This window comes from Nelusetta ayraudi, unplaced genomic scaffold (assembly GCF_046127955.1).
Source record: "Nelusetta ayraudi isolate G7.1 ecotype Tasmania unplaced genomic scaffold, CSIRO-AGI_Nayr_v1 ptg000135l, whole genome shotgun sequence".
NCBI lineage: Eukaryota > Metazoa > Chordata > Actinopteri > Tetraodontiformes > Monacanthidae > Nelusetta > Nelusetta ayraudi.
In genome coordinates this window covers 17,503,780-17,523,037 of record NW_027466185.1, presented here as the reverse complement: position 1 = coordinate 17,523,037, position 19,258 = coordinate 17,503,780, and the positions used below count along the sequence as shown (strand labels likewise).

General features: G+C 41.7%; 1 protein-coding gene and 1 long non-coding RNA gene across 2 annotated transcripts in view; both read right to left on the bottom strand.

Moving 5' to 3' along the window:
• Positions 1–19,258, bottom strand: part of LOC142877316 (uncharacterized) — a 41,401-nt gene that overhangs the window by 16,917 nt on the left and 5,226 nt on the right. The window lies entirely within an intron of this gene.
• LOC142877253 (protein lin-28 homolog A-like) lies at positions 2,780–15,092 on the bottom strand. The gene is made up of 4 exons (XM_076011719.1): positions 14,857–15,092; positions 13,317–13,474; positions 11,384–11,562; positions 2,780–3,886 (listed from the first exon to the last, which is right to left on the bottom strand). Exons 1-4 carry the CDS (start codon positions 15,077–15,079, stop codon positions 3,664–3,666), a joined length of 783 nt encoding a protein of 260 aa, XP_075867834.1. The 5' UTR covers positions 15,080–15,092; the 3' UTR covers positions 2,780–3,663.

Genomic DNA, 19,258 nt, shown 5'->3' with positions numbered 1-19,258 from the left:
AATTCCCCTCCTCACCCAAAACAAGGCGAGCTGTCACTTGCAGTGGGTGACTGGGAGGGTGGGACACGACGGCTTCATTCAAGATCAAATAGCAACTTTCTACCCAATAAAATAGAACATGACGTCTTTGTTAAATAATGACAAAAGTGCCTCGGCCCGATACATCATGTGAATAGAACAATTTCATTTTCAATGATGTAATGTTCTGGTAATCAAAGCAGATCGGAACCCTTTTCCACTTACAGCCGATCATAAAACAATTGAGCAGCTCGCTCGAGTGACAAATGGGCAACCTCCATTATAAATCACCAACAGTATTTCTGACATCAGATTAGTTTAATGGGTCGTCAAAAGAACTGATCAATTCAATGCTTCACTCCTGTCAGAGGAACTTAAGTTTGACAGAGGCCGTAATTAGATTGCAGGCAAGTACGGATCAATGTTTTCTAAATGATGTTTTGGAAGACGACCTTCACCGTCATGTTTTTTCTATCGGGACTCTGATTCACATCAGACTGAAACAAACAAAAATCACAGTGACCCATCGCACGCTTTATCCATGTTAAATCTTTAATGTCTGACCGTCACAGCACACGAATGAGAGGTGATGGCGGAACCGTGATGGCTGATTCATTTTTAAAGGCAACCGCTGCCCCAAGTGACAAATCAAGATTAACATTTACATAAATATTATTAACCGACTTCTATTAAATCTGTGTCACTTTGTATTTTTCCTGCGAGTGACTTCTTCCACTGTCAGGCTTCCTCATCGGCCCTGTGGGAATTTTCAATCATTTGCAACAACAACAAAAAAAACAGATATAAAAAGGCATAAAAATAAAATAATATATATGTATATATACTACACACTACATTAACAAGAACGCGTTAAATGTAAATAAATAGCTCAACACACATACAGTATATTATATACAGTGGACCTGAGGTAGACTCGTATAGATTTGAAACAAAGACCCCTGACTGGTTTTGTTCAAGTAAAAAAAAACAAAAAAACAGATACTCATTAAACACAAGACAAAACATTGGGACATGGGCTCAATTAGAGCATTACACATGGTAGATTAGAGCCCCATTGTGCTGCTGCACAGTGGGAATTACAGTGAACTCGAGCGCATAATAAAGCCATCATGATTCTTAATGATGATCAATACTAATGCAATAAAAACATCCTGCCTGCAATAAATGGTCCCCTTTTCACATGAAAAACACTAATGTGCTAGTCTACTCATGACCATGCAGACGCATTATGAACATTATGGAAGCACAGGTTTAAAAAAAAAAAAAACGGGGGGGAAAAAAATACACTGGCTATTTACAATAAAATCAACGCTACTCTCTGAACAAGGACATCCATCAGCGCCGTGGCTCAATAACATAGTTGGAGGATCACAAATTAATAAATAAGTCCCTGAGTTTAAAGGTCCAAAGTTACACTCATTTCCAGGTCTTCCATTTTCATCTCAAAATCAAAGCACGGCAGCTCAATTATCCAATAGTTGAAAAGTCAATTGTGCGCGATACTGGACCTTAAAAAAAAAAAAAAAAAAAAAACACAAATCAACCCTGAGAGCCCTGGAGTGCTGTGCTTCATTTGTTAAAAAAACTAACAAAAAAAACAGGAAGTGAAATGGTCAGATGGTTACAAATGGTCTTTTGAGGTGTTTTTTGAGTCTGTATTGAACTGAATGGTGATAAGTCAATCAAACAGCAATGAATTACAATATCAGTCAAAAGTTTGGACACACCTGCTTCTTCTTTATCTTGACTACTTTCTACACTGTAGATACATACTGAAGACATCAAATATATGACCAAGACGTGTGGATTAATGTGGCAAAAGAAAAAAATGTTCAATACCCAAATGTGTTATGTTATATTTATTTTATATGAACGGTTGCTGTTCTAGATCATCTAAAATATAAAACGTGTTTAAGTTCTTTCCCACTTTCTCGTTTAATACATATTCCAAATGTGTTCATTCATAGTTTTGATGCCTTGAGTGACAATCGACAATGTAAATAGTCATGAAAATGAAAGAAAATCCATTAAGTCGGAAGTATGTGTCCAAACCTTTGACTGGTAGTTTGTGTTCCCCTTGTCCTTCAGACAGAATATGTAATAAAAAATTTAAAAAAAAAGGACATACATTCACGATAGTCGTCCAACAGTTTTCCAGTATAGCACCTGAGGTAATGAATGATGTGCCTGACATTTGATCCCTGCCACGTTTTTGCAGCCTTCCTTCTCCTCCTCCCCAGAAACGTCCCTGCTACACAGACTACATCCGCGCCATACAATCAACATTGGTCTTGCATAAAAGTCTTTCAAGAGTGAAAATGTAATGCAGTTTTTTTTTGTTTTGTTTTCTGTGTGTCACGCGGCGTCTCAAAAAGCCACACTTTAAATTGCGTTGCATATTATGGCACTTTGTCGTTCAGTTCGCTGAGAAAGATTTTTTTATTACTACACAAAGTGTCTGTCGATCTAGGTCATGATATAATACATGATAAAAAAAAAATGTTTCTTTGTTTGTTTGTTAATGTGGACATCTGGACCTCATATTTGAGAGGGAAAACTAATTTCAGTATGAATTCTCAATTTGGTCGTCAACATTGATGAGGTACTATAGATGTTTTCTCGAGAGGCAAACGCAGTCACGGCCGTCAGGAAAAGAGCCCGTAGAGAGCGTTTTTTTTCCTTCCCTTTTTATTCAAACAAAGCCTGTCACAAAATAGAGGCCTAATTATGTTTTTTTGGCCTTCCAACTGGTGTGAATGGTGACATTACTTCCGCTAGTGCCACGTTCATGCTAATCGCTTTAGCATAAGCTGGGCTAAAGAGATAAATGATACCACTAACTCAGAACACTTTCTAACGGAGGCGAGACGGACGTGCAAGATTTCAGCAGGAAATCACAGCATTGCCAAACCAAATGTCTTTTTTTTTTTTTATTATTCCATCACTTCCCCTTATAATCAGAGGTATTATTTGATCTCACTTTAAAACAATCTTTTGTCGAAAAGAAAAAACCTACAGTCCTCTTCAATTTTGAAAAACAGACTTCAGAAGAGTGACTGACGCTGTAGGTTTTTTTTTTTTTTTGGATGTCGAGAACCTTTAATCTCAGCTAATATCAGAGACGATCGAGTTCCCCTGATCAGACACGGCCGTCTCTCTCAAGACGTCTCCGTTTTTCAGAGTTTGAAAGCTGAAAGCGTGCAAGGCGCTCACGCTCTGCCACGGTTGAGTACAATACGTCTACAAGAGCCAGATCAGATATGTTTGTAGCCAGTATCAGCCAAGCCCAGCCTGGTGCTACAGACCATATGTCATAATCCCTGTACTACACATGTGTGCAATGTTTTAAAAGAAAAAACATTTTTTACATTCAAATGGCTATAAAAACGGCTCAGTTTAGAGAGGCACGCGTCAGTTGGATCAAGTAACAAATCTAAGACACTTATCCGAAGGAACATCAGTGGAAGAAAACTAAGTGGAAGCTCACTCTACTGAACTACAGTATACCTTATACGCTATCATCCTCAAAGATTACTCCTGGTTTTCTTTGGCGCACAGCAAATAGGACCTGAGGTAGGTTTGCCAGTGAGCAGCGCTCCGCTGAAGAAGCTCACACCGTCGGCCTCACTTCTCAGAGGCCTCGGCCGAGGTTTCCTGAGAGCCTGGAGGTGAACACTGCTGCTGCTGCTGCTGCTGCGCCTGCTGCTGCTGCTGCTGCTGCTGCTGTGCCTTGAGTGGACAGTTGGCCACCATGTGGGACACGCTCTGACAGAAATGGCACTTTTTGGGTTGGGGAGGCAGCTGACACTCTTTGGCGTGATGGCCCGGTCCTCCGCAGTTGTAGCATCTATGTAGGATGAGAAAGGCAGCGATTAACATTGGATCGTAAAAATCATAGCGAGGTTTGTTTGTTTGCTCAAGTGGTTAAAGAATAATATAAATTCAAAAAATCAGCATCTGAGATCTCGAATTCTGAACGTTGGCAAACAGGAGGTCCAATGAAAAGTAAGAACTTAATAGAATAGAATAGAATAGAATAGAATAGAATGCCTTTATTAATCCCACAATGGGGAAATTTGCATAATTACAGCAACAGTATTGTGCAAAGAGAAGGCACATTATATTATTAATCAAACAAAATAAAGAAATGATGTACTTTTTTTAAACGAGTAGCTGTACTTGTACTTTAGTACAGAATGTGAAAAGCTTTGCCACCCCTGCAGGTTGGTGCAGTGCAAATTTTCACAGGATTTATTCCAATAATCTTCAACTCATCAAATGTCAAACAATCGAGGCGTTCTGTCAATGGGTTTGTTCCTCACATTCCCGCACACTTTACGCGTAAAAACCCTCAGCTTTGCGTTTTGAAAAGCTTTATTTAAACCTCAAAAGTGTTCCAGCAAGCACGCTCCTTGAGTCGTGCACACTTGGAGCCATCAATCATAAGCGGTTGATGCTTTCAGGTGTTCAGGTGTGCATCTTCCCTTCATGCATCATCACTCCACCCAATAATAGGGACGACACTTTCCTTCTGTCAGAGAGGGGTGTATGGGGAATCACTGGGGTGGATCCAAACTCACAGGCATTTACTGACTGATCATACTCATGGCGTTTGTATTTGGTCATTATGCACATTACAGCTAAGTGCGCAATATACAACTGTGAAATGTTTGTCCTGCAGCTGTATTTGACAGCAACAGTGTTGATGTGTCTCATTTCTAGAACTGGAATAAGGGACACGGTTCCAATGGGAAACACTAGACCATGTGTTAATTTTTCCTCAGAGAAAATACTGAAGACCCTCCAGTCAAAAGGTTTTCATAAATTAAACTGGAAATTACAAATTAAAAAAAAAAAAAAAGGAAACGAAAAGAATCTATTGAATAAGCAGTCAACTCATTCATTGAAAAAAATAACTGGTAGCTAATTAAATTGTTAATTAAAATTAGCGAAGAGCAGAAAAGGAAGGATTTGGTCAATGAGAAAAGGACATTTTGAAACAAAATGTTGTGTCGAATTTCTCGAGGGGAGCATTGAGGCACAGGTTCAGAACGTGTGTTTAAGTGAAAGAACATTTTGAAAAATGCGGCTTGAATGAGCCAAATCCTGGATAGTGGAAAGTGATGCATTGTTTCAGAAAGAGAAACTCAATCAATACATATTTCACCTTCAAAGTTTGTGTTTTAATTATCCCCTCTAATGCCATCGTAAAGAAAAGCTGACAGAGAATCTGTTTTGGTTTTTTTTTGGTTGGGGAAGAGGTTTTCATTTCTCGCCACTAGATGGCAGTACACTGCTGCTTTAAATTTAGCTCCCACCAGTCACTCACAATGGACAGCTGATTGCAGCGACTGACCGGGGAATATTGGCATTACAGCTAAACTTCAAAAGAAAGAAAATGCAGTAAATTACAACGCAGTTGAGTCAGTCTCAGTATCTTTTCCTTACTTACTTAATACTCCAACGTCTTTGGCAGATTCACCTATTGCCAAAATCCCCTCAGTCAAATGAGAAGTTGCATTAGCTTTATTTATCAGTTCATGTTGCTGAGATTCAAGGGTCAGGAGGTGAACGGGACAGGTTTCCCTCCCTCAAAACGCATCAAATACACAATCCAACACCTCTAAAAGACTGTTGAGGACAAGTCTCGATCTGCAACACACTATGAAATAATAATGTCTAAGAATTATGGAAGATTACTCATGAATACTGAAAACTAAAATACTTTAATACTTGACACTAAACTATCGCTGATAGAGCTCCCCCTACAGTTTAGTAGCGCATGTCACCGTCATAAAAACGTACCACTAACCCTCTCCCTCGTCAAAGCCGTTTTAACGAGGCGGGTACCGTCATATACCCTTTCACAAAGCGCACATTAGTGTAGTCTTGAAGTCTGTCATAAACAAGACATTATGGAAGTAAATAAAAGACTCAGGTCATTAGCGCTCATCTAGGTTTATTGTCTCAAGCACCTTTGCGAGTAACAGCCGCGAAGCAATAAAGAGTCTGCAAAGACGAGGAAATACCCGCGGCGCACGACGAACGACCGCAACGATGCGTTCGAGTGCAACGGCGACGACAGCCGGCGCCGCATCTGTTTCGCAGGCCTCCGTCTCTTTGAGCTCACGCCGTTCGCCAAAACCCTCGACCGAGGTTGACCCCCGTGTGACTTCTCGCTGCGTGCGTCATCGCCTGTTTCCTCTGTAGCACCTTCTCAGATAACAGCCACCGCTCAGTAAACGTTTTGCTTTGTAATTTCTTTCAAGAAATAAAAAGTTGGTGCTGCTCCCTTGCGACGTCGAGCGTGTGCACTGCTCAGTGGGCTTTAGTGCGTCACAGTAGTCGGAAGTAAGTCGCCGCAGTTGTGGTCAAAAATAAATATCGTTAGCTTAATTGCATAAGTGCCTCAGTCATTTTTTGGCCAAATTGTGATGTCAGCCTAACTTTACCAATGTGCTTTTTCTTGTTTTCCGAAAACGTTCAAATATGACTTAGGCAACTATGCTATTAGGCTAACCATGTGTATATCGATATTTTCTCAAAATTATCGACACCAAATTTTACCCTGATCGATCGATATATATCGATAAAAATATTGATATGCACATCCCTAGTTTTCAGCCAGGAAACGCCATCAGGGGGTATGCAAAGAGCATCATTCCCCCCATAACACATCACTTTACCATCACAACAACTGCCGAGTTGTATAATCACGGCAAAAGAGTGGCAATGTTCCTCTTTAAAGCAAAGAAAGTGATGGATAAGCGCAAAAAGAGTGGCTAGATTGAGCTGGATTGCTAGAAGAGGGCTACATTCCATGTCAACGTGAACTAGGTGGGCTTAGAACACATCATAAATTGGGCATTGGTGTTTTAAATGTGTCTTAAAAGTTGGGACAAAACACCTAAACGTAAGAAACCTACACTTCCAATATTTCCATTTGAGCGTAGATTCCTCTTCAAGTTTCTCCACATTTGCCCAGCAAATTTAGTTTCTTTTCATCAGATCTGATGAAAAGAAAGATATAAATCCACTTAAGAGATACATGTCTTGTTATAACAAACCCAACTGATCTGAGCTTAGTTTTTAGTTTGATTCCTCGGGACAGGTTTGAAAACAGAAAACACCTGTATGTAAAACGTACATCTACAGATCCCCGAATGAGCTCCGAATAGGCTGACGACTCATTAGCGTCCCCCTGTGGCCACACAACTCCATCCATCTGCCTTCCGAGGGAATCCGTCATTTGGACGTGCGAAACGATAAAACGATATTGATTACGGGTGATCTGATCTCGTATTTTCACCATAAAAATGATATTTGAATCTGCGCGCAGAGCCGTTGCCCAGACAAGTGCAGGAAACACACGGCGTCATCGGTAAATCTATTTCCTGGAGAAGCGAATGATCGGAGGCTAAGTGAAATCCTGTCGGTGAATTCATTAGAGCGGGATGAATAAGGCTGTGGGGCGGGCGGGAGGCAGGGGGGGGGGGATTCCGGCTCTGGGTGCTGTGTGACACAAAGACAACGCAACCACTTAAACAGGCCAACGGGGAAAAGAGCATCGACTGGGACAACCTGCTCTTCTACCAACACAGGCTCCTTCCATTTTCCCTTCGTATGAAACGGTAGCTGCGCTTCCATGACCTCTAGAATTGTGCGGAACCTAAATATGGCAATAAAGAAAACGGTGATGAAAACAGCGAAACTGTGAAGAACCTCTCAAATATGGCTGAAAGGTTTTGACGCTCTCATGAGGTGTTTTTTCACACGTATCCATATCGAGGAATATCGCAAAAAGTGCCATTTACACGTCAGCGGACGTGACGTACGAGGTCACGTGACCAGTTTACTTCGAGTGAAAATGGTGCGCCATGTTTGGACGAAGGAGAAGACAGAATATTTTTTACAAGTAATTAAAGAGAAAAATATAACAAGCATTCTGGACGGCAAACAACAAGGAAATGCAGATTTGTACGAGGAATTAGAAAGGGAAACGAGGGAGAAGGGCTTCGAAAAGCTGCCGTCTCGCGGGACGGCGGAGATTTGACGAGAATTACGGCTGATGCGCTTCACACCATTCAATGGAAACACCTGCAAACCGCTATTGCACTTTGTCGAAATTGTAGAAATATCACTTTTAGTTTGTGAAAAACTGTCATGGGAACACAACTGGTGAGTGAAAAAAAAAATGCAATAAAACATATTTTATTGCCAGGAGATGAGTGTATTAGTTTGGCAAGAGTAGAAAATCAAGAGAGCAAAAGCTGGGAATTTGGAGTTTGGACACAGAAATGAGAAATTAGTCCTATTTGTGCGTAGTCGAGAAGGCAGTGACAGAAGCAAGCAGTACACAACTACTCAAGGCCTCACTGGACTTACGAAATTACTTTGACCAATGCTTTGCCGTGATTTCAACTCTTTACTCTGATTGGCTCACAAGGATGTTGTCATTCAAAATCTCACGGTTGCTGCAACATACCTCGACGTCATCATCGTCACTATCATCATCATCATCGTCACTATCATCATTGTCACTATCATCACCATCATCGTCATCATCATCGTCATCATCATCCTCATCCTCATCGTCCTCATCATCATCATCATCCTCATCCTCATCTATGTAGGCACTATGTAATTATGTTACAGTTTCAGAGTCTTACATCTTCACAACACAACACAGCCCAATCATCTTTGAATCACCTTCGCATTGCAATTTCACGTTCCCACATTCTTGGGATCAAATTTTCTGCGGGTCATGCAAAATTCGAGCACTTGCACACTTTCAGGGACAATCTGTAAAAGGACCTGAAGGACCAACACAAATGTGTCTCTTCCTGGACTCTGGTGAGGTTGTGAAGAGCAACAAAAGAGTGTTTCAAGCCAGATCGTGCCCTTGATCAACAGTCCACTGTCACAGCCCCCCCACCCCTCCGGACCCCGCCCCACCCTCTGACCCCGCCCCCAACCCCCATCAGCGCTCGCTATCGATCAGCGTGGCCAAGAGCGCGCGAGCAGGACCTTCTTTGTTTCTCCGCAACCGTGACCTTTGAACCCTGACCCACCGCCCCACCCAGCCCCTACCCCTAGCTCATTACCCATCCTCCTTTAACGCTCCGCACCTCGTTCGCACTCCGGAACCCCCTCCCCCCGCCCCCCGGGGTTGCCGTGGCGACGGCCCTGCGACCTCCCCAGGCCGCCTGCATCTGTTATCAGTTAAGCGGGTGGGATTCTCCTCTTTCACCGCTCCAAACACGGGAGCATGTGATTGCAATTAAACCCGAGGAAGGACAGGAAGTTGTGGGATTTTTTTTATTTTTTATCATCATGAGACGCCGCCGTGACAAACGGCGGCCCCCACATAATAAGACGCTGTGGAGCTAAAGAAGTAGTCAGACCTTTATGGCATCCGCTCTGCAAACCAGAAGCTCTTTTATCTTTAACTGCAACATGAAAGAAGTAGGAACGGCAAGGACACAGTTAGAACATATGAACGTAATCAAATCCTGCCGTCCTTGAAGACGGGAAGACGTGAGATTTATTTCTCCCCACCACAAGGCCAGGAACATCTACAATCAAAGCATCTACAATCCGTCTGATGCGTCGAACAAAGAGCCTGGAGGTATCTCAATTAGCACGAGCGCTAAGGATGGAAATGGAAATTGAAATGGCCCCTGCAGCATTTTGGTATTTCATTGTCTTTGGAGTTGCAGTTTACTGACTGAATCCACCACGGTGGATGCAGGTGCAAAAAAAACAAAAACTGGAGCGCTGGGGGAGGGAGAATCCAGAGGCGATCAACAATCTATTGATCCGCTCTGGCCAGCTGCTGCGCCAAAAGGCCCACAAATCTATTTAGCCAAATGAATTCAAAAAGCGCATGTCATTACTTTTTTCACATCCTTTATTTTTTTTGTCTAATTTAACTTTCATTCCTTGAGGTCTTGCAGGCAAACAGACTGCCAGACCCTTTCAGATGTCATCATTTCCACGTAGGTAAGTTTTATTTCATTCAGATGCTAGTACGGTAACTGATTAACCCCTAATCATTAGAGACGATACTGCACATTCTTAATACAACACAAATGTAGAATATAGTGGACTGACTTCATATTTCAAATGAGAGTGTTAATAAGACAAAAGGCTGATTGGAAATGATTTTAATTGTCGCTCCAATGAATGAGAAGCAACAAAGACTCTGAAGATTCTGAGATCTCTGTTTACAGAGTGATTTATATCCCGTAACGAAAGTGCAGTTCACTTAGAAATGACAACAGCTTTGATGAAGACTTGACTTCCATCATCCTCCTATCTGAACTCATCCATCTACAAATGCCGTTCTCTCCATCTGTAGTGCACATGTGGAAAAATTCTTTCCACAAGAATAGAAGCATTGGCCTACTTTCTATCATGTCTAGTGAATAAATGATAGAAATGATTTCACTGAATTGTCTACCAAGCAAAAAAAAAGGCCAACATTTTCTCTGTAAATATACACATTTTTTAAAATCCCTTTGAAACAGAAATGGGGAAGCTGCCCACCAAGTCACGACCCATTCAAAACAGCTCAGTGACCCAAAAGTGGGTCGCAACCCACCAGTTGAAACACGCTGACTTGTGCGCTAAAGTAGTCTGAAGCCGTCATGACTTTGAATCAAGTCCCACGGATTGTCAGTGAAATGACTCCGGTTGGTTGCTCAATGCTCAAGCCGACTGTAAACACTTTTTGGCAGAAGAACTGGGTGGATGAGACTTTTCACTGAACACCTCGAGAGGCCATAGATGCTTAATACACAGTCTTTAGATGGACAACGGGGGGGGCTCCTGATTTTTGGTTAAAGGGCCCAAAATTGCTTGTGGACCCCCTGGCAACAATGCAAGCTTACTTCTAATACCATGGTGCAACAAACACTGGAAGAACTCCTGGAAGAGGCAGCAGAACCAGGCCCAGGATTCAGAACCTCTCAGGTATGTGGTTCTCCACTGGTGGAGTCCCAGGACCAGCATTTATCCTTGTCACGAAGTCGCAACCAAAATGTATTCCACAATAAAAACTCTAGCCCACCCATCACCAGTTGGGACACAACGTCTTAGGTAACTAACTTCTTATCAAGGAACATCACACGGGTCACACTATAGGTAACACTATAAAAGAAAGGATAATGTACCATACAAGTCAAGCATTACTTGCTTTCTAAGGTCTCCAAACTGCATCGACTCTGACTGCTGGTGTGAATTGTAGCGCAGTGACGTGAGGTCGGCATCAATCTTACTCAAAGAGAAAGCGTGAGTGAGCACATTTCAAAGACGTCCTGCGACTGGACCGGACCGGACTTACCTGTCAGCCTTTGAACGTCGCTTCTGCGAACTCTTGGGTCTCCTCTCACAGCCCAGACACGCTGCTCCGCCGGGTCCGGTGACCCAGACTGACTCCAGCCCCTTGGACGACTTCTTAAAGGTGAACTCCACCGCCTCGCCCTCCCTCAGGCTGCGGAATCCCTCCATGTGCAGTTTGCTCTGGTCATGAAAGATGAGGCGTTCACTGGGTTGGATGATACTGGCAATTTTCTTTTTCAAGAAATGATACTACAAATGCTGTGGGGAGTGAGGGATATTAGTCTTGAAATGATATTTTTGGGTTTGGGTTTAAGTTCCTGGGTGAACAACATTGGCACAGATAGAAAAAAAAAGGACGATAGAAGATGAATTTACGGAGGTAGGGGGACGAGCAGAGAATGATATTGGCCAACAAAACATGTTTGCATCAGTGTAAAAAATAATGATTCTGTCATTCTGATAAAGTCAAACCCAGGGCTCAGCGCCATGGCTAAAAAGATTCACAGGATTATCGTCAAGCCAGAGAAAACACATCTTATTGTCTTATTGATTAAAATCACATAACAAACAGCATTTTCAAAACTAAAGACCCGGACCACCGTTCATGTGCATTCCCTCTTCCTTACTACTGAAATAAAACCTAACCTAATAAAAACCTAATAAAACCTTTACTATCAGTTGACAGAAGTGTTCATGATATTGAAAGAAAAGAAAGAAGAATCACCTCCAGAGCAGGACTGAAATGTTACAATTACGACATCAACTCAAGCTGATTTCAGTGACTGTGAGTCACCGACTTACTGACAGTTGCCTAAATCTGTGGGATTTCGATCTGTCACAGAATGAAAAGGTAAGCCTGATCACAGCTTGAAAGGCAATTTGACAGACCTTGGCTCTGTCAGTTTCAAAGCAGAGTAGCAGTATTACTGTCGGTGAAAAGAGACACATTTGACTCGCATCAAAACCCAGTGGGAGCCACACGGTTCAAAGTGAGAGGATCAGGTGAGAAAAGATTTCATCGACTTTCCTCGAACTGAAAACCAGTCTGCTTGTGTCTTTTCGGTTGGTTTTTAAAGGGGCTCCTCTTCTCGCCATTTCCAGATTGAATACACACATTTTGGTGTCTACTTCCAACAGCAAACAAAATGTATTTGGTGGGAAAACTCCCAGTTTAAGTCGTAAGAGCATTTCTGTCACTCAGCCCGAAGAAGTTGACTCCGCACTGTGATTGGCCAGCCAGGGCTCCTTCACACAAAGGCTGGCAGAAAACACTTTCAATGATGGACGGCTTAGATTTCGAGGTTGAAATCTCAGCAGCAACCCAGGTGCACAGCAATGCTAGCTAAAGAATCTCTCACTCTGTTCCTTTGAATCCAACCTCCGCAACCTCTTCACGTCGGAAGATTGAGTAGAAGGACGGCAGCAGGAAACCTGAGAGCAGCACCGCATGGGAGGTGCGACTGACACTCGTCGAGCTCCCCGACGCTTTAATGACTACATTACAGGAAACTGGGCTGGATGGCGAGAGCAATGAGCCATATTTTCTCGCCTTCACCCTCTAAACCTGGTTTTACAGGGGATTTCTTTGAACCCTGGACCCACGTTACAAGGTTTCATTGCATTTGGCATGTGAGGGGAGCCGCTCCATTAAAATTAACCAGTTAACCTCACTGTTATTTTACGGAAAAGCACATAATTTTTAACGTTTGAGTTCCGCCTTACATATTAAGCCATCAAACTTGATGGACGGATGTCCAAACCTTTAATCTGAAGCCATTAAACTTGAGCAGGCGAAGCTACGGTCTTTAGAGAACGGTTAAACTTGGGCTCAAAAATCAACATTCATTTCACGATATTGCCCCATGAGGACGTCCCCAGTCTCTTTCCTGTGGTCAGCTGTGGTCAGGGTGCCAGGACCCCCTCCTTGGCCTCACCTGGTGTACGAAGACGTCGAGCGGCTGCTCCAGAGCCACTCCGTCCCTGCTGCTCATGGACAGGAAGCCGAAGCCCATGCGCATGTTGAACCACTTGCAGACCCCGCTGCCCCTGGAAAGACCCTCCTCCGCCTCCTCGGGGCTCTGCACTCCACCACCTGCACAACACAAGGAGATGATGATGATGACGGTGATGATGATGATCATGATGATCATGATCATCATGATGATGATCATGATCATCATCATGATGATGATGATCATGATCATCATGATGATGAAGGCCTGGACATTCTACCAAAGCTGCAGCCTTCATAATGGTTTGAAGTGTAAGCGAATGCTCTCCTAAAGGACCGAAGGCCTGCAAAATGATTTGTCTGTAAAAACAATGTCACACTTCACTGACACCCAGTAGGTCTGACAGGGCCACCACTGCTGTTCTGTTTGCATGCCTTACAAACATGCAGAAGGTGCAACAAAGCATCCGTTAGAGCAGGAAAGATGAAGCCAAGCATGAGGAAGGTGGGCGAAAAATAGTCCACTTCATTATTATTATTATTATTATTGTTATTATTATTATTATTATTATTATTATTATTATTATTATTGTTATCAACCATGGAAGGCTGCTCCATCGGGTTGCGCGATGAAAAGAAAATAGCAAAAGTATCCTTTCAAAGAAAGACAAACACAGAAGAATGTAATTAGTCCACCTGAATGTGTCTTGAATGTATTTTTTCCCACAATCCTGCGTGTGAAGAACTTTTAAACGTGAGAAGAAAGTGTATCTTGTTCTTTCAAAAATGTTGTTTTCTATGGTATGTTGTAACACGTCTAATAAAAAGTGCTGACCCTGGTTGTGCAAACAAAGGTGACAGAATCAACAGGGCGGACAAAGAAAAAAAAATCAAATATCATTCATTTAAAACAAACATACATATACATATATATATATATATATACATAAATAATATATAGATAGATAGATATAGATACATATATCTATATATAGTATACATATACTGTATATAGATATATAGATATAAATATAGATATAGATATATACATATATATGTGTGTGTGTGTTTTTATCCAGAGAAAATCTTTCTTTTTCTATTTCATACGTTTTCCACATTTAAAATTAACTAATTTCATTTACATATAATTCATACATAATTCACATAATCATCCAATAAAACATTGACAGCGCATTAATAGACATGGATCAGGCCTCAGGATCAGTGAAACCACCCACAGCTCTGCCTGCCAGGATGCTTGAGCTTCCTTACTTTAATTTTTTGTAATTTCTTACCTTAATAAATCATGATGTGTGAAATGATATCATAGAGCCACTGAAGCACATGTAGCCCTATGCAACTTCTTTACATTCTTTCATTCTAATGTTTCACCAACAAAGGGATGCGTGCCCTTTGACACCTCCACATTGTGTTAACAAGACAACAGTCACTCAGTGCAGTTTCCTCAGAAACGAGAGAAAGAAAGACAAACAACACAGGAGGTGAAGAAGCTTCTTCCATACCTTCTGCCATGGCGAGGTCCTCCACAGCCTCCCACAGAAACAAGTCAGGCCGTCCCAAAGTATCAAACCAAATCAGTCGGACGCATGTTGGACACCCCGTCGTTTCCCCCTGCGTGTGTGTGTATGTGTCAGCCTGTGTGTGTGTGTGTTTAGTCCCTGCAGGAGAATGACTGGCCTCTCCCTGCTTCCTGCTCTCCTCCCGCTCAGCTTGCGGACCCCCCATTGACCCTCCTACCTCTGGGAACCCCCCCCACAACCCTCACGCCTGTGCTGTCATCACCAGGTTCAAGTCACGTGACAACAGCGCAGTGGAGGATAAATCACACATTCACAATCAATAAGAGAAGGAGCTGACGTCACCCAGAAATCAGCATTTTGGGGGAATTTCAGATATTCCGGTGTGAAAGTTGAGCGTTTAAAGTTGAACAACAATGTTATTTAAACAGTATCGACATATATATATATGTATATATATATACATATATACATACATACATAAATAAATTAATAATGATCAGTAAGGATTAGTTCCTTTAAAGAAATAGAAAAGAATAGAAGAATAATATATAACAAATGAGAAGAAAACAGTCAATTGCATGTTGTTAGCCGGTGTTGTGAATGGTTTTGTGTCCTAGCCTGAGTCAAAATGCAAAACAGTCCTTTTCAGAATATATCTCAATGCATTATAACAGTATTAGTGCACACTGCTGGTCACCAAGCTGTCATCTCATAACAGACTCCAATCCACTATAATAGCCACAAGCGTGTGTCATAGATGATGCTGGTGTTGTTGCCACCAGCTGCCGTCTCTCCACCGCCTTTTCTTCTAATTGTGACTCACACTAGTTTCAAACTGAGTTAAACCCAACACCATTGTCTAGCGTATCACCGCGGCCATTCACCTCCACCTGTTAGACTTTGCATTGTGTCGAGCCGGAGTCATCGGCTCAAACTAATTAATTGGTAATTAGTTGCTTTCAAGCTGCTGCATCGGGAACGCAAACCTACTGCTGAGTCACATAACTTTCTGTAAGACCAACACGCCCACACGCACACATGCTCTTGCATCAACCCCCACCGATGTAAGATGATAAGCTGAAGGCAGCAGGTGCCAATACTTCCAGTAAGAAGGAAAAAAAAAGGTGCGGTTTTATTTTTTGGTGTATTTGTTATTGAATTAGAGCCGATAGATCCCAACTGACTGAGTGCCGTCCACTCAGGGTCTCGCCTAATGTTACCGTGGAAATGAAAGAAGGCCAACCGGCTGCTGCACAACAATACAGGCCATCCTAAATTGACCCTGGACACTGAGAGTGGATTGTGGGAACAAAGCCTCGGCACGTGCTGGCTCTGCTGCCACCATCCAAATTGAACCATTGAAAAGAATTCAATTGAAAAAGATATTTAGACAGTTCTTATGTGAACCTTGCAAATATGTGAAATTACGTTTATATGAATAATTTCATAATTTTGGTCATAAGTGGATACAGATCTGGTGGCAGTAAATATTGTTGCTTCGGATGTTTGTGTTTAGATTTTGGTTATTTGTATATTTTTTGTTTGGTTTTGTTTTCAGCTTATTATTTTAGGAACTTTGGTGAATATTTTCAGCCACTTTGATTTGTAGTTATTGTAATCTCGTGTCTATTATTGTGAAGATCGCAGGAAGGAAACTAGTGGGGAAGAAAACTCATGTGAAACCTAATGGGGATTCTTATTAAGTAACCAAATCAACTGCATAATAAGAAACACGCGCCCTCACACAAGTGTTAAAGGCCTTGCTTATAAACTGCACTTGTAAAAGTTTGTCTTTGCAACACTTGCCATGTAAATGTTGATATATTTATACACAAACGCTCCCATTTGCCAGCGACGCCGAGGAGCCCTGAGCTTTTCAGAGGTGCAGAACAAGCGGCAGCCCCAGTGGGACGGCCTGTCAGCTCACCTTTCACCCCTGCTTCAGAGGGAAATCAATCAATAAGCCCAATCAATAACTAATCCATGGAGTGCTGCCATGTTGTGACAGATATCCCTCCCACAACAAGCCCCTTGGTAGGAGACGAGCTGCTGTCCGGGGGGGGCCAAGCAGGCAACAACGACACACTGGACCAAAGAAACACAACAATATGCTTTACAAAGTGAAACTTCAGCTGGTTGTTATTTGCTTGAGATGTGTGAGTCTCGGTCATTCTGAAAATAACACAGTGGGGCTTCAAAGACTGATTTGGTTGTAATGCTTTGGTTCATTTTCAATGATAATGAAAATTTGTGCAATGGGGGCATTAACTTGGTTGCAGTATGTTCATGTGTTCATCAGTGGTGACGCCAGGACTTGATGCAGCTAGTACTGTTGTCGTGTTGCAACTAGGTTTTGCTGCTCATTTCAAATAAAAGATAGCACGACTATGAATCTGACAGGATGAACAGCCAAATACATCACAAACTCAATGAACATAACCGAGTCATTGATTTTGTTAAAGTTTCACGACGCCCAGTAGGCCTACTACACACTGCAGCCACAGACAAGACGACGCTTAGCTATAAAGTAAGACAGGAACAAATTAAGCAAGCTAGCTGTCTATAATTCCTGGGCAGACTGCCTAGGCTGTTATCAACCAAACTCGATTTTGCCTCCTGTCGGCCACCATATGGTGCTGCTCAGCCCTTCTCCTGTCTTACCGTGGACGATTCTTCTTGAAGGAGCAGTTGGCTGGTGCCAGATGTTTCCACATTCTGTTCACTCCTTCGCCGTGTCTTGATTTTATTTTCTTGTTTCGTTACTTCTTTTTTTATTATTATTATTATGCACGCCCGCTATAGGCTGTAACTTGTCGACAGTCTGTCAGGCATTGTTCCCAAAGTTGTATTTCCCAACAGTCTTTCTTTCTGTATTTACCTACAGAAGCGAAGTTTGAGTTGTGCCGGTTAGCGCCACCACAAGGTTTGGACAATAAATGCATAAAGGTAAGATAAAGATAATTGACGCAAAAGCAATGTAAACATAAAAAAATATATATATTATTTTTGTTTTGTTTTCCGACAAGGCTGGCAACACGACCACAGAGATAATATGCTGTCTGCTGTGTCCCATTTTGGTCACAGAAGGAATGGATTTGTAAATAGCCTACAATCATTTTTGCCTCAAGAGGGCAGCACATGACCACATCACATCACAAACAGGGAACTTGCCTATTGTAAAGGCTATACCGTAGTTTCCAAGTTTACACCTTTTTTTTTTTTTTTTGAGAAAATTTTGTTTCGCCCTTCAATGCTTCAAGGAACTACAAACTGAGCTAACAACTATTAACACGAAAATGATCTTTCCCAATATTTAATTTATTATACCATTGCTGTTGGAGCTATTTGTCATTTTTGTAATATGTGATTATTTCGTTTTTTTGCTAGATTAATACACCTTCAGGTTGGTCGCAATATTCGGCATTATTTGAATTAATGTGAATACTTATTAATTATTTCATTTGAAAGGTATCTTAAAGCTCTGGCACTATATGTACACACACACACACACACACACACACACACACACACATATATATATATATATATATATATATATATATATATATATATATATATATATATATATATATATATATAAGCGTTGTCAAACGCTTTGTCCGTTTGTTTGCTCTTGTCCTTAATATATATGTATATATATAAATATGCTCTTATGTGTATACATATATATGTATATGCTCTTATGTGAATATATAGATATATAGATATATAGATATATAGATATGCAAACAAACTGACAAATACAAATGGCCACGACAATTGTATCACCCATGATTTATTATTTCATTTCATCCATTTTTAAACCCCTCTGGGCATCTTGGTGTTGCTTAGGTGTTGCTAAGCCAAGTCTTGTTCTCGCTATAACTCCAGCTTTGATACGCTCTGGCTGCCGTCCATGGTCCATTAGATCCTCATTACATTCTCATTCCCGAAGTGAATGTTCAGTCCTCACAACACCAGAAGCCGCTGAGGAAAGACCTGTAATTATTGGTTTTGGTGTGCATGGTGTACATGCAGGGCCCAACTATGACATCGTGACATATGACATAGTGGTTCTATGATTTCGTATCGAGCTCCTTTAAATGGACAAGGACAAGCAGAGGCTCTATTATTCTATTATGAATTCCCATTGCACACATGGGTGGATCACAGCCGGTATAATAGGGAACTCCAAAAGTGTATGATTAGAAGAGATCATTGAAAAGACCCTCGAGTGATTTAGAGTTGTTCTCACTGTGGAGCCGCAGCTAATTAGCCAGAAACGATAATGGAAACTGCAATCACAAAAGAAATATATTCGCTTTTCCACACAGACTATGGCGGCAATTTCAATCCAAAAGGCGGTAAATGCAGTATTTATCTT